This window comes from Chelon labrosus (assembly GCF_963514085.1).
Source record: "Chelon labrosus genome assembly, chromosome: 1".
In the NCBI taxonomy this organism is placed as follows: Eukaryota; Metazoa; Chordata; class Actinopteri; order Mugiliformes; family Mugilidae; genus Chelon; species Chelon labrosus.
Genome location: NC_140337.1, coordinates 24,454,750 through 24,481,250, shown reverse-complemented (window position 1 = coordinate 24,481,250; position 26,501 = coordinate 24,454,750). Strand labels below are relative to the sequence as shown.

The 26,501-nt window shown below is 42.6% G+C and overlaps 1 protein-coding gene across 1 annotated transcript; it reads right to left on the bottom strand.

Moving 5' to 3' along the window:
• Nucleotides 1–163: 163 nt before the first annotated feature.
• On the bottom strand, nucleotides 164–24,530 carry mta2 (metastasis associated 1 family, member 2). The gene is made up of 18 exons (XM_084541164.1): nucleotides 24,075–24,530; nucleotides 16,897–16,964; nucleotides 14,396–14,489; nucleotides 8,889–9,006; nucleotides 8,082–8,145; nucleotides 7,825–7,942; nucleotides 7,602–7,704; nucleotides 7,057–7,156; nucleotides 5,060–5,248; nucleotides 4,889–4,963; nucleotides 4,747–4,805; nucleotides 4,557–4,657; nucleotides 2,117–2,256; nucleotides 1,751–1,979; nucleotides 1,555–1,644; nucleotides 1,355–1,473; nucleotides 1,105–1,247; nucleotides 164–361 (listed from the first exon to the last, which is right to left on the bottom strand). The coding sequence occupies exons 1-18, from the start codon at nucleotides 24,100–24,102 to the stop codon at nucleotides 208–210; spliced, it is 1,992 nt and encodes a 663-aa protein (XP_084397290.1). The 5' UTR covers nucleotides 24,103–24,530; the 3' UTR covers nucleotides 164–207.
• Nucleotides 24,531–26,501: the final 1,971 nt, after the last annotated feature.

The window sequence follows — 26,501 nt, the reverse complement described above, 5'->3', positions numbered from 1 at the left end:
AGAAAGATGACACTGAAACCAGGGAAACAAAGACTACTGTGTGGCGTACTGCGCCGCCTATGAGTGAGGGTTTAAAGCACAGACCCTCTCCGACTCTCCCAGCCCCCTCCCCCCCGACTCCCATGTCCTGTTAAAAAGACCCCCCCCCCTCCAACTTCCCCATTTCGCCCCATCTCTCTCTCTTTCTCTCTCTCTCTCTCTGTCTCTTCAGTCTTCCAGGACGATGGGTTCGTTGGTGCTGGAGGGGATGAGGGGCATGGCCAGGGAGCGGGGCGGCGGTGGCAGCTTGATCCGGACCAGGAGGTGAGGTTTCCTCGCCGCCCGGCGCATCTCTGACTGAGTCAGGTGTTTCCTCAGAGCCCTGGGTGAAAGAGACGTGGGGAAATGTGAGCTTAACAGCCGCCATGATGATGAAACACAAGATTCAAAGCAAATAAATGATGCTTTAAGACAATATACACCGATCAGCCACAATATTATGGCCGCCTTCCTAATATTGTGTAGGTCTCCCTTGTGGGGACTCGTCAGAGAATGGACGTGGACCTTCTGAGGGTGTCCTACGGTGTCTGGCAACAGGATGTTGTTAGTGGGGGGGGGGGGGGGGGGGGGTCTTTGAGGGGAGGGGCCTCTGTGGATCATCCCACAGATACTTGATCAGTTTGGGATCTAGTGAATTTGGAGGCCAGGTCAACACCTTGTGCTGTTCTTCATGTGTTTTGCCGAGTTGTTCCTAAAGCGTTTTTGCCACCTCGACCAGACCAGGCACCCCCACCCCATAGCAAAGGGGTGGGGGTGCCTGGTCTGGTCTAGGTGGCAAAAACGGCAGAGCACCGGACCCGATGTTTGTGCTCTGGACTTTTTTAGACCAGACCAGGCACCCCCACCCCTTTGCTATGGGGTGGGGGTGCCTGGTCTGGTCTAGGTGGGTGCTACACATCTAAGTAACATCCACATGAATGAATGACAGGTCCTAAAGTTTCCCAGCAGAACATTTAACTGTCCAAAGATGGTTTAAATGTTATTCACTTCTCCTGTCAGTGGTCATAATGTTATGGCTGATCGGTGTCATCTACTAAAGCTTCATTTAGTAGATTTAGCCCGTACCTCGTGTCCTTTGTGGCCACAAACACCACAGGGTTGGGAGCCTCCCCCTGGCTGACCTTCTGCCTCTTGATGACTGACTGGGAGGTGGTCCTCATACCTGAAGTGTACGGCCGACCGTTGGCTGGGTAGGGCACCCCCGTGGTCTGGAAACGATGGAAAGATGAAGTTAAACAAGTCTCATGTAAGAGTGTCTGGAAGCAGCTGGAGGCTAAGTGAACATAACTTCTTAAAGCATGAAACAAACACTCACGCTGTCAAAGCCTCTCTTCCCCAGCAGGCTCTGGCCCACTCGAGGCTGGCTGGCCTGGTTCCTGTTGATGGGTGTCGGGGGTCCTCTGGATGCCTTCAGTTTGAGAGGAGCTGAGATGGCTGCAGAGACAATGAATGAATCAACAGGAGCAGACAGTTTGTTTCACCAGCTCCACTGGGGATGTGTGAAAGCGTTCTTACCTAAATCCTTCACGATGATGGCCAGCGACTGCCGAGGCACCAGCTTGCTCTTCAGAGGAGTTTTTGTGGCTTTGGGCAGCCTGATCATACCTGGAGAAGACACATTAATAAACCTTAACGGAGCCCATCGCTTCCTGTCAGATCTGATCAGTAACATGTGCTCTGGTGTTGGCTCCGTGTGAGCGCGTGAACTTACACTCGGCCTTGACGGCGTTGGCGTTGATGGAGGCGTACGGCCGGCGCGCGGCACGCCGTGGCTGCAGGATGTCCTCGCACACCCGCCGGGCGACGCGGGTCAGCTTGGTGGTCTGCAGGATGAACGTCTGTCGGTTCTTGGCCAGCAGCTTGGCGCGACCCTCGTTGCGGGTGAACGGCGACAGGCCCTGGACCTCCTGGCGCGTCATGTGGCTGCGGGGGCCCGGCTCCTAGACGAGGGAGGGAGGGAGAGAGGGAGAGAGAGAGGGAGGGAGGGAGAGAGGGAGGGAGGGAGAGAGGCCGTGATTAAAGGGACATCCATCTTAGTGAGTGTTCATCACCAGACTGTAGGAAGGAGGAGACGTACAGAGCCGGTTCTAGCAGCTCCCTCCAGCTGCGTGGGCGTCTTCAGACCGCCGTACTTCTTCCAGTAGATCCAGCAGGAGGCGCACAGTCGGCACTGCATGTTGGGGGGCCCCCAGGCGTACCACTGAGGAGACTGGGCCGCTGGGAGGGTGACAAGAGGAGACAGTGAGCCATGAGTGTATGAATTCACCACAATAAGACCACAAATTATGACACATCTCTCTTGTCTCTCAAAGTTTAAGCGTTAACATGATAGTTTAGAACAGAGGTCTTCAACAGGGGGCCCGGGACCCCTAGGGGGTCCGCGGAGGTACTGCAGAGGGGTCACGAAAGTTTTGGTTGATTAGACATTTGTTTTTATATTTATTTTTCCACAAATTTAAATGTCTTTAAATACACATATACATAAGTAGGGGGTCCCCTTGGCCTGGAAACCGTTGAAGACCCCTTGATTTAGATCATCATTGTAGCTCAGGGGGCCACATAGAGCCCAGTTTAAACTCAAACAGGCCCAGATCAGTAACATAATAACCTAGAAATAACAATAACTCCAGATGTTTCTCTTTGTTTTAGTGCTAAGAACAACGTTATGAAACTGTTTACATTTAATGAACTACTCTTTTAAACATCTTGCTGCCGTAGTTCTGGGTCTCAGTGTCGTGTTCTGTCCGCTACTCTGACTAAAACAGAGGATAAATTAACAGTAGCAGTGACTTTTATTAAAGAATATAAGTTAAAATCTTTGCATATATATGCCACGGGCCAGACTGGACCCTCTGGGGGGACCCCTAGTTTAGACCAATTGATTCTATCAGAGGTGTTAATACTACAGCAGACCACCAGCGTCTAATTTACTACACCATGGTCGTTGTTTTTCCTATTGCTCCTGAAAGCATCTCTCCTCCCCCCTCTACACCTGCTCTGTTCTGAATTTAACCTAACGGAGAAAACGGCTCAGACAACTCATGTAGCATGTGAAGCTATTTGTGCTGCTCACCAACAATAATAATAATAATAATAATAATAATAATAATAATAACAACAACAGACGTTAACGACACTTATTAAAACCCGATGTTTGTGCTCTTGACTTTTTTAGAGCGTGGAGATTCAAAGTTATTTAAACAGAGTAGGTCAAAACTCTGAGGAAACGAGTCCAGTCGTAACATAAACTAGCTAAACTTTATAAGAGCTAGCTAGCATTTAATCTTGCATACATTTACCCATTGAATACAACGTCTCAGCAGCCTTTTTGTTTCGTATTCCTGTAGACGAACCGCGCAGGCTGCTGCAAACTGTCGCTAAATACAAATATCCACGTTGTCTTGCCAGAGTCTTGTGAAATTTTGAGGGAAACACTGGATCAGGCTGTAGTTTTGTGCCGATAGCCAAATCAGTAGCTTTTTGGTTTACCCTTTGACACCTAAACCTGGACTTTTGTGCTTATTTTGAGTATAAAAAGGTCAGAATATCTGGCAGTTGTTTCCAATTTACTGCAGGTTATGAGAGTGTAATAACCGAAATTATCGTAATGACTAGGGTTGGGTATCGTTTGAATTTGAACGATTCCGATTCCGATTCCGATTCCTTGTTTCGATTCCGGTTCCTAACGATTCTCGATTTCGATTCTTTTAAGAGGCAGGGTCAAAAAAAGTTTAGGATATTTTAAATGAGCTAGTGTAGTGGACACTATGGACATAATTCACCTCGTTCCGTGCTTTTTCCTTTTTATGACCTCTATACGTGGGCTAATTTGTTAGCTGCCTCAATGTTGGCGCAAGACATAGTATTTAATGTATATGTATTGTTTTTTAAGACATATTATTTAATGTATATGTATTGTTTTACTAACCTCCGCTGCGGAGGACGGTTGGCGGAGGCAGCGGAGGACGGTAGGCGCAGCGCGTCAAAGACGGGGCACACATTTATTTCTACTCCATGAATTCGGAGGTGCTTTATCATGTTCGACGTGCACCCTACTATGCACGAAACAATCTTGTCGCAAATGTTGCATTTTTCCGAGATTTCGTTCTGTTTAGAAAAGTGAAGCCACACTTTCGACCTCCGACGCACGCTATCCACGTTCGACCATAGACATTCGGTTAAGCCAACACTTCCGGTGGACGCTTCTTCGTTGGTGTTCAGCGGTTTCTTCTTCCGGTCGGCGGACTGGGAATCGAAACTAGGAATCGAAAATTAAACTTTTGAACGATTCCGGGAAAATCGCTAAGCTAGTCCCGGTTCCAATCGATTCTCGATTCTCGATACCCAAGCCTAGTAATGACACCCCAACGTCTCAGCGTCTTACGATGGCGCATCCAGTGACGTGTTTACGGTAATCCAAAGTGCACTTGTGTAAACGTGCCGCCGGCGACACTTTCAGTTTTTAAGGGTTAATAACAGACCAAGACTTAGATGGCGACTGCTGAGCAGGTACTTACTGTGGCAGCTCTCACAGCTGAGTCCTTTCTGAAAGCCAGCGGCTCCATTCATACCGGGTTTGCTGCCTGGCACCATGATCTGGTTGGGGTTGGGTTTGGTGCTGGTGCAAAGAAGAAAAATAAGAAGTTAACAGAATAAAACAACTAAAGAGGAGGGTAAGTCTGTGTAACAGGTGGCTGTAATACTCACTAGGTGGGGATGTACACCTGTTTCAGCTTGCTGTCTGCCTCTGCTGCCTTTAGTCGTTTCTACGAGACAAGAAGAGAGGTTGGTGAGGATCTAGATGGAAACAGAGGAAGCTAAATCAATGTGTGACGTAGTAGAGACGAACCTGTTGGATGTAGCGGTCGGTGGTCTTCCACATGTAGTAGAACTGGACCACGCTGGCTAGAGACTTCCAGGGCAGCTGAGGCGGAGAGAGAGATAACACGTAAAGTCAAGACTCAACAACACAGGATACAAACGGCGTCACTGTAAAGAGGAGAAGAGTAGGAGGGCTTACAAAGTCCTGGCGGATGTCGTTGAAGTCCTTGCCGTATTTCTCCAGAGCCTCCTCAAACAGCATGGCCTCGGACGCGCTCCACTCCTCCATCTCGTCGCGGCAGAGCACCGGACCCCCCTGAGGGACCAGGGTGGACATGGCTTTGGCCAGGTCGTAGTTGTTCTTCTGCAGCGTGTCCATGGCGTGGAACTGAGAGCAGAGACGGGCGAGAGACGAGCGGCGTTCAGAGTGAGATCAGAATTACATCCACGACAGCAAACACACATTTTCACTATTGTGGATAAGCAAAGGAACGAGGCGTTAATGGTGCATGGACACTATTATTTGATTGTTGCCCCTAAATCTGATCTTAAATGTCCTAAAGTTGGTCTCCTGTAGCTTCGTAAGGACTTTTCTTGTCTTTCTTGTCTTCGTCAACTCCTTAACCCTCTCAGGAAACCTTTCTCTTCTTTTAAACGTTCAGTGTTTGATGCTGTTGCACCGATCCAGTCATTTTAAAAACGTCTGGATCGTCCCAGATACCGATCAGGCAGCTCTATCCTCCTGGGACTCTCTGTGGAGGACATGAGTCTCTAATGGATATTTAAAATAAAAACTGTATAAGCTAGAGAGCTGAAACCTGTTGTGGCATGTACAGGACATCCTGGCCTTTCCAGTGGCATATCATTGATTGGGGTGCGACATGTGCAACAGGAGACTCTGCTTTCTCAAAATGGCCGACAACTCACTGGGCACATTTTATGGGAGCAAGGGAACAAACATTTATGATGGATCTAAGTGGATATTTAATATGTTTTAGCCAGAAAAGGGTTTTATCTAACCTTAAAACTAGTTTTATTATACTAGTTTTTATATACACAACATTTTAACCACAGAGCAGGACACGTTTTGCTGATGTCCACTGTTGTGGACACTGGGACTTAATTCATCAATTAAGGTGACAGTAATTTGACAGATGTAGAGAGAGTTTTACGTAAAACTGCAGGTGATTGAAAACTGAAATTGGTTCACACCCATCATGCACCAGTTTGGGTCAGAACAACAACTTGTAAGATCAGCAGATAAATACATTAATATGTGATGTTGTATTTCGACAGTGGAGATGAATTAAATGAATAAAATTTCAGTTGCGAGCTTTAATTAAAGGAGAACTACTGTTTTGTTTTACAACCTGGACCTTATTTCTGGCATAACTTTTGCGTAAGTTTTGGACAATATTTAGATCAGCGTATATCCATATAGTGGGAGTGACTGGGGCACCGAAACGCAGCCTCTAAATGACACATTATCTGCCGCAAAACTTGTTCAATCTACAGACCCTGGATGATGATAACAGGTAACTAGCGTACGATAACAAAATATTGGTGAAATGAACGAGTTTCGCGGCAGATAATGAGTTATTTAGAGGCTGCGTTTCGGTGCCCCATTCACTCCCACTATATGGATGCTGATCTAAATTTTTCCCGAACAACTGCAAATTACACAAAAGTTATATGGGTGAGTAAATAATCATATTTTATGCCAGAAATAAGGTCCAGGTTGTAAAAAAACAGTAGTTCCCCTTTAACTTCATAATTGTCTTAGCTGTTGTTGCAGCAACAATTTGGTCGGGTCAGACGAGAAAACAAAGAATTTGAAGCCCGTCGTCCACTATAAAGGACATTCTATAAATACTTAACGTATTATTCACACCCAATTGAATCAGTTTTATGTTAAAATTAAGAGAAATTCTCAACGTTTAATTTTGCTGGGTCTCAGGAGGCTACGACACACAAGAGATGCCGAGCGTCCAAAACGGGAACCAGGCTTGTGATTACATCAAAAAGGATCACTTGAGGCTCCTTGTCACGCTTAGTTCCCGACAAGTAATATATATATATATATATATATATATATATATATATATATATATATATATATATATATATATTTATGCACATGACTCACATTTAAAGGCTTGACATATTAATCGTTAAGTGTATGCCAGTGCGTCTCACCAGTGTGATGTCTCTGGAGGCTGCCGCCGCACTCATGTGGAGGCTGGGCTGGCGGATGGAGCTGCTGCAGTCCAGGGCCCGAGCAAACGTCCCCACCGCTCTGAAATAAAAAGGCCGCAACCATCAGTTCCTGCTTGATTTAAAAAACATTCACACCGTTTATGTGCATATTGACTTTTTACATGGTTTGACCACTAGAGGGCGTATTTGGCTGACAGTGAGGTGATTCCCTCCAAAAGTTCAGACAGATTTCCTTCAAAAAAATAAACTAAAACACAATAAGAAACTATTTTTATTTATTTTTTAATGCAGTGTTGATGTTTTGAATCAGTGCCACAGTTTTCTGTCCGACTACAGGTCACGTTCTCACAAACAGCTGATCGTAAATGAAGTAGTTTCCTTCCAATCGGTTGCAATTTGTGTATTTTCTCTAAATAATAAATAAATAAATAAATAAAATGCTAGATGCAGACGTCGCCATAGCAACAAGCCGAGGCGATGATGGTGCAGCTGGGAGGAGGTGACAGATGGGAGGCAGACATTACCTCGCCACCACCAGGAACTGGTCGATCTGAGGGTCTTTGAGCTGGTTGTTGGGGTCCCACACCTTGGTCTCCAGCTTCTCCTGGATCCTGCTGTCTGCTTCTCCTGAGACAGCGAGGGACACGGTTCAAGCGAATGGAAGGTGATAAACGTAACGTGCGCCAAACCAAACCGTCTATTGTACGGGGTTAATTTATGCATCTCCTATTTCGGTGTCGTGCTCACCCTCGGCTAGCTTGTCAGGAATCTCCGCCTGGTATTTAGAGCCCACTCGGATCTCGCCCTGGTCCGCCAGCAGGGTCTTCTGGACGGGGTCGAACACCAGCGAGTAGAAGAAACAGTCCTGGACGAGAACACGGCAAAAAGGTTAACAGCTGTTTGGCTGACGCACTGTGCTCTAACAGCGATCTTCCCCTCTGTAATGTTAAACACCTAAAAGACAATAAATAGGCTCCAGAGTAACGAGCCAGATGGCGTCTTACTTCTTTCTCCAGGTATCCGGCCAGAACGTCGGTTTCATTGAGGAGGGTGACATTACATTTCCCCCTGTGGGAGAGACAGTGAAGAGCAGAGAGGGCGTTTATGACAAAGACGTGAGGACGAGGCAGTTCAAACGCTCATGTGGCTCGTAAATGTTGAGACGTAATCGTATTAAAACGAGTAATAAACAAATGAACCACCGCCTTTGTCCATTCAACATTATCAAGAGGAGATTTGGCAAGTTTTCTATTTAGATTAGACACCCTGACGTGTCAAGTTTTAGGTATTCATGGCGGGTCAACACATAAATGGACTAAACACACAACCGCCGTTATAAATGATTACACCCTGAAAAGCAAAGAGCACCATAAATGATGTCTGTTCATTACTAATGAGAGCCTTTTAATGTTTTCTGATCTTGTAGCTGTTAACCAACTAAATAAATCTAAACATGAATTAACAAATAATGTGATTCTGTCATTCTGTTAATTATTGATGTGATCACGTTGAGGCAAGTTGCACATTTCTTTCCTCACTAACATCCGGTGTCTTCATTTAACTTTATAACCAGAGATTACGGCGAGCATTAAAAAAAAAAAAAAAAGCTTCCAGGGTTCAAGTTACGATCTGAGTTTTGTGCACGGCTAAGTAGCGTCAGGGTGGAGCTCAATCACCATAAAAAGATGGGAGCAGAATAGTTGCAGCGAAAGAAACTGTAATCATAAATTCAGTCCTTCCTGTGCATGGCAGGCGTCTGGGCTCCGGCTAAACGGCAGCGCTGTGGAAAGCTGCAGGTAGTAAACACGTACCGTATGTGAGTTGCAGGTAGAGATTCAAACTGTCGAGACAGGAAGAGTTCTCTGTGTTTCAGCTGGTGTTTCTGTTGCTCAGCCAGAGTGGGCTGCTTCGACTCCTCTTCAAATTCTCCTGCAAACACAAACACAAGAGTGTCAGCACCGTTACGCTCCCGTGAGACACAGAAATGAATTCAGATACATAATAAATTGTGGTTAAACGCGAGTCTTGACAAGAGGAGGATGATGCTGCGTCCGTTTATAGGTGAGATGATGGAGTGCAGCATACGAAGAACCATGAACTGGAAGTTTGTGTTATTATATCTGTGTTAGGGACGTCGCAAAAGCCATTTTCAGAATCATCGGATTGGTATCAATATTTTGTAGTTATCTGTAGCATCACAACTTCTTCTTCTTCTTCTTGTGTTTAAGTGGCGGTTAGCTAGCATCAAAGCCACCAAAAATGAAGACAGTCAAGACAGAAATTTGTAAATTATTACAGTGGATGTTTGCTGAGGTGGTAGTAGTTGATCGCCATTCAATACCACAAACTTGATTCAACACCAGCACAAAAAAACAAAAACAAAAACAGAATATTTTGAGTCCACAAAGCTTGCACCGAACCAACAACAAACACTCAACGCTAATTGTACAAAGCTAATGTAGCGAGGAGAGGGTAGCTCGTACTTTGACTCCATAAAACCTGGGTTTTCTGCTCTAGAAATGGACTGGTCCAACTCCCTAACCCTCTCTGGAATATCTTCCACCTTGATGAAACTTTTCTCTTCTTTTAAACACAGTTTTTTTGTTTGTTGTTGTGTAGAATCAAGGTGTTGAATCTGACCAAAACATACTCCTACTACCACCTCACCAAACATCCACACTGCACAATTTACAAATTTAATTTTCCTCTGCTGCTTCTTCTTCTTCTTCTGGCCGCTTTGACGCTAGCTAACGGCCTAGCTGTGATGCTAGGCAACGAAGAGCAGTAAGATGTTTTGACGCTACAGGGACGTGGTTTTGGTTTTTAGCAGACCTTAATAATGACAGAAAGTTCAGGCTCGGCTGAAGCCAGATACCGAAAAAATGCCTGGATCGGCTCCGATACCGATCGGGACGTGCCTACCCACCAACATGCACAGTTTATATAGAGTGTGTGTGTTTTAATATGATAACTAGCACCTATTTGACAAGTCAACATTTAGAGCCAAGTTCAGCACAGTCAAAAAGAATTAGACGACTCTATTTATAAAATCGCTCATGCAAAGGACTTTCAAAAGAGTTTAAAATCTTTTCATAACTGTGGAACCGATATCTACTATATTTTTTAAAAAAATAACACAGGGCCCACTGTTATTTTATGACCTGACTTAAAAGAAACAATCATTTCACATTAGCTAGAACCCATGTGACACACATACTTGCAGCCAGTGTGAGATGTGAAGAAAAAAACATTAAGCCATTCATAGCTGTGTGTGTGTGTGTGTGTGTGTGTGTGTGTGTTCGGCCACTAGATTGCGCATTCCTAATTTCAGGCGGGTGAGTAATTTGTTGCAAACTGGAGGGGGAGGGGCTATTTCGTTACATCTCTGTGGACTCCGCCCCTGCACTCAGCCACAGGAAACCCTGTCAGTGAGGGCACGCACGCACACACACACACACACACACACACACACACACACACACACACAGACAGAAAGACAGACAGACGCGCGCACACACACACACACACACACACACACACAGGCGCAGATAGTGAGAGGGACGGCACCTTAAGCCACACCCCTTTTCTGTTAACCTCTCAACCCCTCCCCCCTCCTCCCCCTGTCCAGCTAGTCCCTGCCAGACAAAGTAGGAAACCCTGTGTAACAAACCTGAGGCGCCCATCCCCCCCCACAACATGTATCCCCAACTCGCACACACATACACACACTCACACTAAGAAACCACACACACACAAAAAGAAGGAGCGACACACTGTATAAGAGAAACACACACACACACACACTCTACTTTCTTTGCTCTGGCAACGACACAAGCCAAGTCAGAATTAACTCATTGTGTGCTACGGCCCTAAGGGGACAGATCAAGGGGCTTTTTATCAAGGAGAAGAAGAAGAAGTGAGGCAGATAAAAGCAGCTCTACTTCTTCCATCACCGTTAACACACCAGGCCCAGTTTCAGACCGGTCACATACATCGTAATCGGGGGCGGATCCAGGCATTTTTTTTAAAAAATACCCCTGGATCGGTATCGGGCTTCGGCCTAGCCTGACCTTTCGTAGATGTTTATTTTAGGTCTGCCATAAACCAAAACCCACATCCCCGTAGAGCTAAAATGGCACACTTTCATGTTTGTTGGCTAGCGTGAAAGCTAGTCCACAACTTCTTCTTCTACTACTACTGTTTGAGGGGCGGTTAGCTAGCGTGAAGGCTGCCAAGAATTTGAAGTAGAAGAAGAAGAGGAGGAACCAAAAATATGTAAATTATGTAATATTTACAATATTTGGTGACGTGGTAGCAGGAGATTGTCTTTTAACGCTACCACCTTGAGGCTACGTGAGCAACAAACACTGCGTTTAAAAAGAAGAGACGTTTCCTGGAGGCGGAAGTCAAGGAGAAAAATATTCCAGAGAGGGCGGAGCCACGAGCTACGAGCTAGCCTCTCGTCGCTATATTAGCTTTGACAGAAATATCTTCAGGGAGGACATTTTGTTTATTTAAAATCAAATAGGGAACTTGGATCGGGACATCCCCTAACATCATGTGCAATATATTAAGAACCACTTTACGGCATTTGAACTTCTTTTTTTATTCTCGCTTTGAGACTAGTTTAGTTTATTGAGCTTCGCTAACATTTATTATTCATCCTCATGTTTTTCTATTGTTCTTAAGATGTTTTTTTAAAAAAATTGCAGTTTCATTTTCACATGAACAGTGCAAAGCGACATATCGACACACAATTAACACCATCGGTCACACCAACGCACCGCTACAGCTGTTGCTTATATACGATAATTCGGTTAAATAACAGGATATTAGCGTTAAATGCCACAGCTTCACACTCGTCTCATACTCGTGTGTTTCACTGCAACGTCTTCATCTGTGAGTGAGTGATGAGTCCACTTACCTTTGTTTTAACATTAATTATATTGTAAAGACAAATGCATTAAAAAAATATATAGTTCTAAAGATTTTTTGGTTTAAATTCGACCATGTGGTTCCGGCTCCCCTCCCTCCTCCCCACCCTGATCCAGACTATGAGCCCAATATGGAGGGTGGAGGTAGTGGGGTGGTGCTAATGACATGCAGACTACTGAAGACTGATCACATTCACCCCCCCCCCGACACACACACCCCTCTACCTCCTGGGCTGCAGTGCTCCAGACAAAGACGTCCACACACACACACACACACACACACACACACACATACACATACACATACACACACACACACACAGAAACCACGCTTCAAAATGGATGCATTACGGCTGTCTTTTTTCCCCCCTCTGTACTCAGAGCCACACAGATGCTAAATCTTTGTTCCTTGGTTATGTGTGGACAAGTCATTTCACCGTGTCTGACGGACGCCTTGGCATCTCTTCCTAAAGATATTTATTGTTTTAAAGAATCTTGGCAGTCTACCTTGTAAATGGGGATCAAGTTTTTTTTGCCTCTCGATCCAATACCGATGTTTTTAATATTTCAATCTCGACCGATGCGTCGCCCTGATAGTTTAAATAAACTAAATTCCTTCCCCTGGAGATTCATAAAGGCTTTTCTTATGTCCCTTGTATTCTCCTAGATCACGTGTGCACCTTAGACTGGATTCAGTCCAGTAAATATTTCTGTCAAAGCTAATGTAGCGAGGAGACGGTAGCTCGTACATGGGCTCAAGAAAACCTGTATATTCTATAGAAGAGGGCTGGTCTAACTCTGAAACCCTCTCTGAGATTTTATGTTTGTTGTTTCAGTGAAGCCTTTTCTTGATTATTCTTCTTCTTTTTCAATGACGATTCTTCTTCTTGTTCTTTTTCAATAACGATTCTTCTTCTTTTTCAATGCCAATTCTTCTTCTTCAATGACGATTCTTCTTCTTCTTCTTCTTCAATGCCGATTCTTCTTCTTCGAACCCCGCTTCTTGAATGACGATTCTTCTTGTTCTTCTTCTTGAATGACGATTCTTCTTGTTCTTCTTCTTGAATGACGATTCTTCTTGTTCTTCTTCTTCAGTGACGATTCTTCTTGTTCTTCTTCTTCAGTGACGATTCTTCTTGTTCTTCTTCAGTGACGATTCTTCTTGTTCTTCTTCAATGACGATTCTTCTTCTTCTTCAATGACGATTCTTCTTCTTCTTCAATGACGATTCTTCTTCTTCTTCTTCAATGACGATTCTTCTTCTTCTTCTTCTTCAATGACGATTCTTCTTCTTCTTCTTCAATGACGATTCTTCTTCTTCTTCTTCAATGACGATTCTTCTTCTTCTTCTTCTTCAATGACGATTCTTCTTCTTCAATGACGATTCTTCTTCTTCGAACCTCGTTTCTTCTTCTTCTTCAGTGATGATTCTTCTTCAATGATGATTCTTCTTCTTCCATCCTCCTCATTAAACTAGAAGAGGACGAAGATGCCTTGACGCTATAAGGACATTACCTTGGTTTACAGCAGACTGAAAATAATTAACTTCAACAGATCGGGCTTTGCTGAAGCCTGACACGATCCAATCCGATCATTTAAAAAAATGCCTAGGTCGGGACATCCCTATTTGTAAACATGTTGGATTTAGGTGATACAGAGAGCCAGATTTTAACACAACAGCTGTTTAATACAAGATTGGAGTCAAACATTAATACCTAAGTCTTGCTTTCGCTTTAGAAAATGTTTTAATGTTCTTGGTCTGGGATTAAACCGCTAACCCACAGCTCTAATGCTGTAGACAACACGCTCTACCGTCTGAGCCACAGCCTTCTTTACCAGTGAGGTCTAATGGAACAGTTGTGGACTTATTCCTTTGCATTTCTTCCATCAGTTAAACAGGTGATTGTGGGATTCTTCTCACGGTAAAGAGACGCTGTGCGATGGCTGAGTTGGTCACCTGATTTCAACCTGATCAAGACTTGCTGAAAGCATATGTAAAGGCAGAACACCGCGGCGGCTCCAGGAAAGGCCCTGGCAACGCATCACCAAAGAGGAAACCCATTCATTTTATTTTAGCGCGTTAACTTGATAATTACATTAAAAAAAAAAAAAAAAACAGTTTGTTTCACACCTTGAATTAAAGCTAAAGCTGCACTTTAACATTTCTACATAAACCACCAGAAGTGATGCCGAGTTTCAGACAAACGCTACGGCCTTACTTAAACTCCCCGAAGCGAGCATTGGTGCAATTTTCAACATAAGAGCTGAAGAGGAGCCTCGAGGCTTTTAGCTGAAACACAATGAGGAAGAGGTTCTTTAAAGACAGCGAGCCGTATCACTCTCCCTCTGTAGAGGACAGTTACTCTCAGTTATTCTTTACTTACTTGCGTTGCTGTCAGCCAGAGTGTTGAGGTTGCCTGAGATGTCTCGCCTCCTGAACAGACACACCACCTTCGCCTCCACATTCCCATTCGCTGTCTGTAAGTAGCGGAGAGTCGTTGGTTACTGGCTAGCCTCGTAATGAATGAATTCATACTGATCCTGTCAGTCAGTTTGGCTCTTAAACAGTTTGGATTCTCTGAAGCTTTTGCACGTTCGACCGTCATGTCAGCACCAACCATCTCCTCACTATCAAGTACTTAGAGTATAAATCTGCATTATGACTTTGTGCCATTTCCAGTTTTTGCCTATTAAACAAAACCAGTTGGGAACAGGCAAATTAAGGGCACGACTGAAGGTAAGTGTGGACTTTGTAGATGGATCAGCCCTTGTGCTCCTTTACTTCAAATGGACAATGTTCTCAAAACAGTTTTTCGGCATCAACTCCAGCGACACAGCTCCATTGGTTTTCAAGTTGCTCCTCGAGCGAATTTAGCATTATTTCATACTATCGGTTATTATTGTGATATGACACATTAATCACAATAGAATGGTGTGTCATGACACACAGCAGTCATGGGTCTGGACAACTTGCCTCCCTCCCTCTCTCTCTATCTCTTACTACCCATTCAACGAGCTCGGCAGCCTTTAGCACTCAGGATGATTCAGTCATCCTGGTTCTCAGCACAGGCCCTTCAATGTAAGAGTGTTACATAAATGAGCTTAATCCTTTGACTGGGAAACAAGCCTGTGTCATATGCTGCTTGCTTGCTGTTATATAAGTGGCTCCTGTACCGGTGTCCTGTGATTACAGTAGCCACGATTTATCAACTGGTGTCCAGGAAAGCAGATAAAACTCAGGGAGAAATTATGCGCTGGTTGGTGTTTGCCTAGCGTCCACACCACTATAAACCGTTTCAGGTCCGTGCTAGCTGCCTGTAACAAGTTAGTACAGTTGCTCTGTATGTTATCACATGATCACTGCCGGCATACACGCAGGAGGTGTATTATTCAAATCAATAGCAGCAAATCTTGTGTCCAGCTACTGTGTCAGGCCGACATGCAGTGGCATCATAGACTGTATATACATATGGACAAAGCGTCTCCACTTCCTGTCACTGGCCAAACTGACGCCATTTTCCCGGGGATATGGGCGACGCCATCTTGTATTGATAAGATATTGATGCCCCGCCCACACTTCCTCCAGACTCACTTGCGTTTTTGTTTAATACTTCGCTCTGATTAATACTTCTTCTCGCTGGTCATTCATTGCAGTAAACTTTTAGTGTTGATACTTTTACCGCCTATATTTATACACACCTGCTATTTTGTACAATACTTAGATAGCTAATTTTATTCTGTATTCTATATTTATACTTTTTTTTCTCCTTATGGTTTGAATCGGGACCAGAGAAACCAATTTCGTTCCTTCCCATGTACCAACATGTGTTGTAATGACAATAAAGAATCCTTGAATCCTCTACTTTTTTTTTTTTTACTTTTACAACTCTCATGGTCCGCTTTACGGAGCGGTTGACATGGCAACTGGCAGTCACCTTTACGTCACATCCTGTTTCTATAGCGTCAAATAACTAAAACAAAATTTATCCAAAAATATTGACACTTGAACATGAATCAGTATTATATTATTAAATACCTAAAATGACAGAAACCATTGTTGAAAAAAATGTATTTGAGTGTATTTTAGGGTGCATCCGAATACCCATACTAACGTACTGTTCAGTAGGCGAGACGCAGTACGTCACAGTAGTAGTGCGTCCGAATTCTTGATAGACATCGACTAGTAGGCGAAAAATACCCGGATGGCCTACTACCTCCACAGTATACAACGGTAGCTCACTACGCTATCCCACAATTCAGCGGGAGCCCGCTAAGCGTAGAAGAAGACGAGCCGCCGGGAAAATCAAATCAGACAAAATGGCCGAGACCGTTGTGACAGCTGCAGCTACGACAACCGAAGTTTATAAATGTCAGTGTATTAGGATAAATGTTGAGTTTAAAATGTTGGTTGTTTCGAAAATACTTCTCCGAGGTGGCTTTAAAATTTCGCGGCATCCGTCGGTGTGCGTCATATGTGTCGGCGTCACACGTAAACGTCCGGGGTCAAAGGACAGGCAAGATGGCTGCCCAGTACGTCCGAATTGTAGCCTACTACTTGCTCGCATACATAAATAACGTACTAAATTGACGGTTGAGTAGTACGTTCTAACCGACGTTAGTATGTACTGACTATTCGGATGCACCCTTAGTGTTTTAGTTTGGAACAAATCCCTCCCACTAACATGGAGGGGGTGGAGCTTATGCTATACTGCAGCCAGCCACCAGGGGGAGCTCTACTTGCTTTGGCTTCACTTTAAAAGAGCAGTTCCATCTTTATATACAGTCTATGAGTGGCGTGTATAATATGAACAGAGTGGTGGCAGTGGTGAAACTTTCACATATGACACTGATGGAAGGAAAGAAGAAGAAGAAGACGACGACCAACCTTGTTCAACTCTTCTATTCTCCGGATAAGGTAAGGGTTGCTAGAAGAGTTCTCAAAGTACACGTAATCTAGAAGAAGCAACAGGGAGAAAAAAAAAAAAAAAAAGGTTAGTTTAAAATTTGTACATGAAGCTAACTCATGAAACAGATGTTATAATAATATAATATATATTCTGGTAAATAATACACATTGCAACAGCTTCAAATACACGTCACGTTACTTCAGGACAGACGACTTTATCAAAACGTCTACGTGTGATTGCAGATCTGAAAAATTTAGTTTTTTATTGTTTACCAAAAACAAGTTACAGTTAAATAATGAGCAATGAAGTGCTAAATATAATGATATGCACATCCAAAACGGGAGAAAGCGTTTAGGAATAACGGACTAACGAGCAACTCAATTCATCCAATGAAAGGCCTTGAAAATGAGGACGTTTCAATAAAAACGGCTGCAATTCCTACAGTTTATGATATAAAACCTTGATTATATTGATAAATAAAGCTAAGATGACAATATATCGGGCTTTACCCAAAACATTCAACAGTGCTCCACGTCCCTCCCCCCCCCAACTTCCAGCACCAGGTCATAATTCCTTCCATAATTTCCTATTTAAATGTATTTTCCAGAAGTTGGGATTATGCCTTCCAGCGAGCAGCCCAATCTATCAACACCATCCAAACACTACATATAATTTTAAGACCCATCTGTCACCACCACCTTGCAACCCACAAACCGGATTCAAGTGGCGTGTGTGTGTGTCTCTGTGTGTGTGTGTGTGTGTGAACAGCCGCTCTCTGCATAGCCAGGCAGGCCAACTGAAAATTGAACAAATTAACCAGCTCACTCAGCTGTCGTCAAAACGTAAGAGACGGACGACGTTGAACTGAAAACTACACGGCGATCTCCAAGTTTAAGCAAAGTGGATTAAAACGATGGACGTACTTTGTGTGTAAACGGTCAAGAAGTCAGCGGATCAGCTTCTTTAATAGTAAAATTTTACTATAGCTGCATGGTAAATATTTCTTCTTTGCAATCATTAGTAACCGTCCTTAAAATCTATTTGAGTTGGGCCTCATTCAGAGATCAGTACTGGTTCTAGGGATGTCCCAACGTCTTTTAAACGCAGCGTTTTGTAATTTTTCCAGTCAAACCGTTGCCTGAGTGTCCTCTGCGTCTTCTGTTTTGGTTTTTTTTTTTTTGGGTGGCAAACGAAGGTGGTAGCATTCAATAACGATCACCTACTACCACCAAACATCCACACAGCCCAACTGATAAAGTCCTGACTGACGTTGTTTTCCCAGAATAAACTACTTCCACACCGCAGAAGTGTTCAGTCACGTAAATTTTTTGCTTCCTCTTACTTCTATTTCAATTTTTTGTCAGCTTTGCCGCTAGACCGCTAAAACAGAAGGAGGGGAAGACGCTTTGGCGCTACGGGGACGCGGTTTCGGTTTATGCTGGAGCTAAAAATATAAAACTAAAAGATCAGGCTAAAGGCTAAAGCCCAACACTGATCTACCTCTAACTGGTTCTGTGTAGACCGGGCTCGATTATTAAGAGGAGCACAAAGAAAAATGCGTGACACTGATAAAAAGGCGTCTGCAAGGCCTCAGCCTCCTCACTTTCAATCCAGAGCGCCTCACAGTTAACCACAAGTCAACCTTCAGACACACTCGCCGACGTGAACGCGACAGACCGACCGAGCGCACACGCAGCCCGCGTCTGCAACGCCACATCAGAAATCCAACATCCTCGCTAGAATAAAAAAAAAGGTTCACACCAGCGCTGCCGGCTCTGGCTCTCTGGTGAAAATCAGGCGCACTCAGTCAGTCGGTCTTGCGTCGGGTTTTTTTATACGAGACAACCTGCAGGCGCCGCGCCCGAGGGGTCAAGAGGTCAGCGGGCTAGCCAAGTGCAGTGCAGTATGACAGCCAAATGAGCTGCAGCGCCAACGACAGACACTACACACCACAATTCAGGATAAAAAGCAGGTTTCAGCTAAATTAGCAAACACACGAGAGGCCCTGTGCAGGTGTGGGAACGAGGCTGGAGGTGTTACCTGTGATGTTTAACCTGTCAAACATTAAAACAAAGCGTGGAGACTGTGCCACTACGAGTCAGACTCTACAAAGCGCGGTGCACCGTACTGAACATACATAAACAGCCCTGTCTATAGCTGGTGTAGAAACACGTGGTCTGTTTCTGGATCTGGGTCAGGAGAAAAAATATATTAATGCAGATGTAAACGCACCTGCATGGACTGTAATATCCAACTGGCCAGAGATGAGACTTTTACTTTATTTATTTATCATGTTTTAAACTGTTTTCTCCTAATTTTGCAAGAAAATGTGAAACTTTGTGGAAGACGCAGCCGTCACTATCTTTACAACAAACTGCATTTCTCTAATAACTCAAAGTTTACGAGCGTCATGTGAACTTTACGGCCGTTTAATTTCTCTATTATCCTCTTATTGCTTTGAGCTCTCACCGACAAAACCCCGCTCGAACCGAAGGGACTTGAGTCAACCCTCTTTCTCGAGTCGTCCGACGTTCGCACCCGCAGAACCGTTTTAAACTTCACCTCATCTCACACCCTATTAAAAAAAAAAAAACCCACTCGCCGCTCGCAAGTCGTTGCTTTTTTTAAAATCCGCTTTTTGTTTCACGTTATTTATCAACAATAAAACCAAGGCAACGACACAAATATAGACCAGTTTAAACGGTTTGTGATCACTGGTCTATTTATTATTTTTTATATTTATTATAACGCATTAAATGACACTGAATCTGGGCTCATAGCAGCAGCTGATTCAGCAGACTGACTGAACGAAGAGTTTAAACCCTACAATCGATCACTCTTCGCTGCGTTACCGATGAAACACACCACTTTCCTTCTAATGTGGTCCCTGCACAGCAGTGTAGCTCCACATCAAGCTCCATCTGGTCCACCCACAAGCAGGGACAGAGAGTCTCAAGAGGGTATCAGTGGGTTTCTGATACACCACCACAAGAGGAGGTGGAGATGGAAGGAGGAAGGAGGAAGGACAGGGAGACGGGAATTTCTTGCTCCACTTAGCACAAGCTGATGAGATGGGGAGCCTGAACGGAGAAGCATCACCTCCTTGTTTAACAGAGGAGGAGGAACACAACATCACATTACATAACACTGGAGCCGAAGCACTAAAAAAAGGGGGGGAGATGTGCGCTCTCGTGTGCCTGACGTGACTAATTCTAGCTCTAAAGACAGTGGCGCTGCTGGAAGGGGGGGCACTTATTTATTTATTTATTTATTTATTTCATGCTAAACTCGTCAATCACGTCTTTTAGTGCCCTGTGGGACACGTAAGAGGACGGCAGAGACAGTCAGCCGAGGCCAAACGATGGATCAGCGAGCCAAGAAAGACCAAACACGACCCCCAACATAATCTCACAGCTCGTTCTACGTTAACGTCTCACTGTAAGGCTCATCACCGCCCCAGACAGTAGATCTGAAGGTGTCTGCTGTGGCGGCCGCGAGCGCCTTTGAGCGTGGACGCGTGCGGCCGGGATGGCGCGGGCGGCAGTGTGTGCCGGGGGTGTGCGCTCGAGGGTGAATGAAGAGCAGGAAGCCCTTTGACTAATCTCTGGGGAAGATAATGATCTTACATGCAGCCTGAACACTGTGTGCTTCTGGAGGACTGGTAACGCACGGAGCCTCCCTCGCTCACGTCAGGCAGCTGTGACAAAAAGAAAATCCTCGCTGAACCCAAAAGCCGTAAAAAAGCCGCCTTAATAAATATGAACTCGCTCGGACAAATTTGACTCCGGACAACCCTGCTGGTGACACACACACACACACACACACACACACACACACACACATAACCAAATACACTCGTTTTCTTTGTTTCTGCGTTGCATAACCAAACAACTTAACCTTGTTACTGTGGGGCCTACTTAAAAATCAATTTGGACGTTATTGCATAACTACATGCTTGAAGCTAACTGCAATATATATATATATACATATATATATATAAATAAGGGCCAGGCCTCGGCATCAAACGCTTACCTTTCACTTGCCACACTACACACACACAATCCAGGCAAGATGGGATTATTTCCAAGATGATGGAGTGACATTTCGGAGCCGGGACAGGACGGACATTGTGCTAGGTTTCCTCCCAGAACTGTCCTTTAACGCGGCCAAGGAACAACTCTTATCCGTCCATCTTAAACGGCATCGTCACTAAACTTTGCCCCCAAATAAATAAATAAATAAAAAGTGAGAAACCATGTGTATTTCCATACATATATATATATATACTTCTATTACACTAGATACCGGCTGCAACTCTTGATTTATTTCCTCAATCGAATCATGAAACTCTCCAAACTTATTACAAAATAATAACCACGACTCCATTTACCATTAACACGTTTAGATTATTGTTTCCCACTCTTTTTAATACTTATCGCCACAAAAGTTCATACATATACGTGCAGCGTAGGCCTCCTAATAAGTAAACACACATTTGTTTTACGGGTTGCAAAACTAGTGTGTGAGAGGTTTACCTGTAAAAACGACTCTATCTGGTGAAGTGCGTTGCATTAACAGCGCTCGGATTCAGTTATTTTAGTGCGACTTTTGTAAAAAATTTGTGATGTTTATATGCAAATAATGCCATAAAAGAGCCGTTCCACCCCGGACGAACCTTAATTCTTTACTTTACGGTTAATTGTACGCCCCTGCACACATACAGTTTAATACAGGGATGCATCTTATAATCGTTGGTTATTATTCTCATGAATATTTCCTCGTCTGAATCCGACGACGCAGCTCTAGCTACAGCTGTCCCAGAACCACTTCCTTCCTTGTTCGTTCACACGTATAAAACGTAATGCGTCTTTACATATGTTTCAATAGGAAGCAAAGCAACAGGCAGAATGCGAGGGCGCTGATGGGACACGGAGCCGCTTTACAGTAGTGGAACGGGAGAAAACAAAAAAAAAGAAGGAAGCTGTTAAAGGGTAATGCGAGTTCAACTGCAGTGACAACATTTAACGCTAAACTAGGAAGGTACTTTCTTATTTAACGAAAGCCAGACATCACGCCTGTTTCTATCAATCTGGCTCTAGAGGTTAACTATCCGTGAACATCGAGTCCAGACCGATTGCACAAATTGAAAATGACGCACAGAAACCGATCCAGGCATTTTTTTTTAATAACGATCATCACATCGGATCGGTTTGCCACGCTTCGGCCGAGCCCGATCTTTTGCAAGTCAGAAGAAAAACAACGACTTCTTCGGTCGGCTGGTGTCAGAGCTGCCAGAAATCGAAGAAGAAGAAGAAGAAGAAGAAGAAGAAGAGGAATCAAAATCACGTGACTGAACATGTCCTGCTGCACGTGTGGAAGAACTTTAATCTGGGAAATGAAGTCAGTCAGACTGGAACGTGCAGATTTGTCCAGTGTGGATGTTTGGTGAGGAGGTAGTAGTTGATCGTCAAACTGTAAAACCAGGCAAAGGCTGCACCTGAATAATAAAACACTGAACGCTGCGTTTAAAAGATGGAGAAAGGAGTTGGCGTTGGATGACCAGACCATAGAGTAGAGTAGAGTAGAGTAGAGTAGAGAACACAAGGTAACCCTCTCCACACTACATTAACTCTGACAGGAAGATTTATTACATTTAATACGCGTGATGTAGGAGACTAAATAAGACAAGAAACACCTTTGTTTATTTAAGAACAGCAAGAACTGAACTTGATTGAGACATCCCTGGTACTGTTACACAACATGACCAAAAAAAAAAAGAGACTTAAATCACAGACTGAGGCAGCATGTGGCCTTAAAGCAAAGCCTCAGTAACTGTTACCTATCCCTCTGTGGCGCCACTACAACAAGTAAAGTAAACTAAATGCAAACACAAACTACTGTAGACAACGTCCACACACACACACACACACACACACACACACACACACACACACACACACACACACACACACACACACACACACATGCCTCCACATCAGCCCCAGCAATAATCTACACGACAAAACTGAAACCACAATGATAGTTGTGAAACTTTTCAGAAACAAACCTGACACAATATACAGTAGCTTACAATTACACGTAACTGTATTTTCTTCAGATGCTAAAGTCTCCCGCTGCTCGTGGATTTAAAGTCTGACCAGTGTTAGCTAACTTAGTTCATATTCAGTAAATTTCACTTGCAAAAAATAAATAAAAAAAAACCAAAAAACATTTAAAATCCAACCGGATCAAGTTTTAAACTAACTAAACCATTCGCAGTTATTAAAATAAAGCATCCTAGTCTCCTGTGGTCGCAACGTTAGCTTGCCAACGGGCAGCGTCGCTTCGTGATGCTAGGCTAACAAAACTTAGCAACCAAGAGTTAGCGCGGCTAAACGCGTCCATCGCAGGCGAAGTGATATGGCGGAGGCGATACTGTAATTAAAACCACCCCGCCGACAAAGCTAGTCGAGGGTGGCTTCTAGCTTGCTACCACACTCAAGGAAGAAAAAAAAAAACACGCCGCTAGAGCTAGTTAAGATGCTGACCTCCCTCTCTGAGAGGCTAGCGGCTAATGCTAACTGCCGTTGCGTTTTCACTTCCAGGACGTTACTACAAATGTACAAGACTCTGCGTCAGATTTTCTTTCATATTGACAATTTTTTTTTTCCTTCTTCACTTAACTCACAACTAAACTCCAGCAGACACCCGGTGGCTTTTTACTTTTATTGCTTTTTTTTAAATTAAACAGTAAACTTTCGAAGCCGGCTCACGCTGCTCAACAGTCGCCACTGATTTCGGTGGAGGAAACTAGTGCCACCGGTTAAAACTTGGCATTTTATTTAAAAAAATAAAAATACTACGGAGAATACAGAAATGCTTCCGGACAAATAACACTTTGTGTAAACCCGGCGATAACGCTGAGGCTGTTTAAACGTCCCCTTCTTCGGCTAAAACGCGTTACATTGTTGGAGGTTTTAATAGGTTTGACGTTCCTCCATGCAAAACTGGACGCACGTACGGAGGCTAGCAACGAGCTAGCTGCAGCTAGCGGCTAACAGAGCAGACGGCTAGCGGCTAGCTAGCTAGCTAGCCACCTTGCTGTCGAACAATCACATAGTAGGGGGTGTCTTCAAAATTGTAAAACAGTCCTTACCTCCCACTCGGTACATGTTGGCCGCCATTCTCTCGTAACCTTTATCAAAAAGCAGTCCCAGGGTATTCCCCGCTCGGGTAGAAAAGGGTCGATGGGGGATCTATTTTATTCCTTCATTTATCGTAGACACCCCCACCGAGAAACAAAGCCGGCTCCGGGCACAACAAGCCGCCGAGAGCCGTGGCGGGTAAAAAAAAAAAAAAAAAAAAAAAAAAAAGTTGAAAGTTTCCGTTAGCACTGCTCCAGAGGTTATTCCCAAAAAAATACAAGTCTTTTCGTTTTCGGTCCCTTTCGGACGACCTTCCTTCCTTCCTTCTCCTCTTCCTCACTCACTCACTCATTCACACACAGCCAGCCTGTCTCTTACTCCACTCTTCCTCCCATCCTCCGCTCCCAGCTTCATCCTCCTCTTCTTCACCTCCGCTCAGTTCAGCGCACACACTCGGCGGCACACACAGAAGCACCAACTCACTGTGGCTCCCCCCTCCCCCTCCTCCTCCTCCTCCCCTTCGTTCGTTCGTTCGCCTGTCGTCATCTTCGGAAATGTTCGGCAATCTCCGGAATCTCCGGATTAATTTAGTCCCGAGTCCGGACACGGTTTAGTAATGACACGTTTTATTAATTCCCTTTTCTGTAAATTTAAATGATAATAATGAATAGTTTATCAAGTTACACCGTTTAGAAAAAAATATGTAATATATATAATATATGTAAATCAATATATATAATACATGTATATCAACATATATTTACTTCTGTCTCTGTTTCTTTTACATTTGTTCATATGCTAATTTTGTACTTCTTTGCTTATACTACTTTATTTTACTAGATTTATACTCATTTTACTAGATTTTTACTTATTTAATTTTATTTCACTAGATTTTTACTTAAATTTAATTTTTTTTATTGTATTTTAATCTTATTTTATTTTTATTATACTTTACTATTCTATTTTACTAGATTTGTAGTTTTTTTATTTTTTATTTTACTGGAGTTCTACTTATTTTATTTTTATTTTTATTTTACTGGAGTTCTATATATTCTATTTTACAAGATTTTTACTTGTATTTTATTTAAATTTACTTTTTTTATTTTACTTTTATTTCATTTTAATCTTATTTTACTTTACTAGATTTCTACTTATATTATTTTTATTTGACTAGATTTCTACTCATTTTATTTTACTAGATTTTTACTTATTTAATTTTATTTTACTAGATTTTTACTTATTTAATTTTATTTCACTAGATTTTTACTTAAATTTTATTTTTTTATTGTATTTTAATCTTATTTTATTTTTGTTTTACTGGAGTTCTATATACTTCATTTTTATTTTACTAGATTCTTACTTTTATTTTATTTTAATGTTATTTTACTTTACTAGAATTCAACTTATTGTATTTTTATTTGACTAGATTTACACTCATTTTATTTTATTTGACTTATTTTATTTTATTTCACTAGATGTTTACTTAAATCTTTATTGTATTTTAATCTTATTTCTTACTTATTTTACTTTACTAGATTTCTACTTATTTTATTTTTATTTTATTTTACTAAAGTTCTACTTATTTTATATACTTATTTATTTTATACACTTTATTTTTATTCTAATATTATTTTACTTTACTAGATTTCTACTTATTTTATTTTTATTTCACTAGATTTTTCCCCAGTTTTTTATTTTATTTTAATAGATTCTTATTTTATTTTTATTTCACTAGATTTTTACTTTAATTTTAATCTTATTTTACTTTTATTTTATCTTTCTTTTTGCTTCTCAAGAGTGTTTTTTTATGTGTATATGATCTGTCCAAGTCTAAGTACAGTAAAATCTTTCAAATATACCTCATATATATCTCTCTCTCTTAAAAATAGTACAAATTAACCTTAATTAACTCTTAACCCTTAACCTGTACATTATTGTAAAAGTAGAAAATAACAGCTTTATGTTGTGATGGTAAACAGTAAATTTCAGCAAGATACCATTAATTTTACAGTAACTGTTTTTTTTTTTTTTGTAACAGGAAAATCTTTAAAACTGTTTATTAGGTGTGTAGTAAAGATCTTTCACCTAGGAAAAAATAATGAAAATAGAAAAATAAATCTGCAAATGCTTACTCAAATAACTACTTACTCGAATAAACTGATGAGGAAGGCTGGCTTTGTTGTTGGCCAATCTACCTACCTATCTAATTAGAAAAAAATCTATATACTTAATATATATATAACTCAATATAACTGATGCACTATGGTGCAATCCAACAGTGTAGTACAGTTGTAAAAGTGAGACTTCTGCATTAAACATTCATTGTTCATCCTTTATGTGTATTTTATTAATAATTTTCTCTTTAACAAAAAGAGTGTAGGTGAGTCTGTAGGTTGGAAACCACAGACTGAAAACACATGGGACCTGGAACGGTCGTC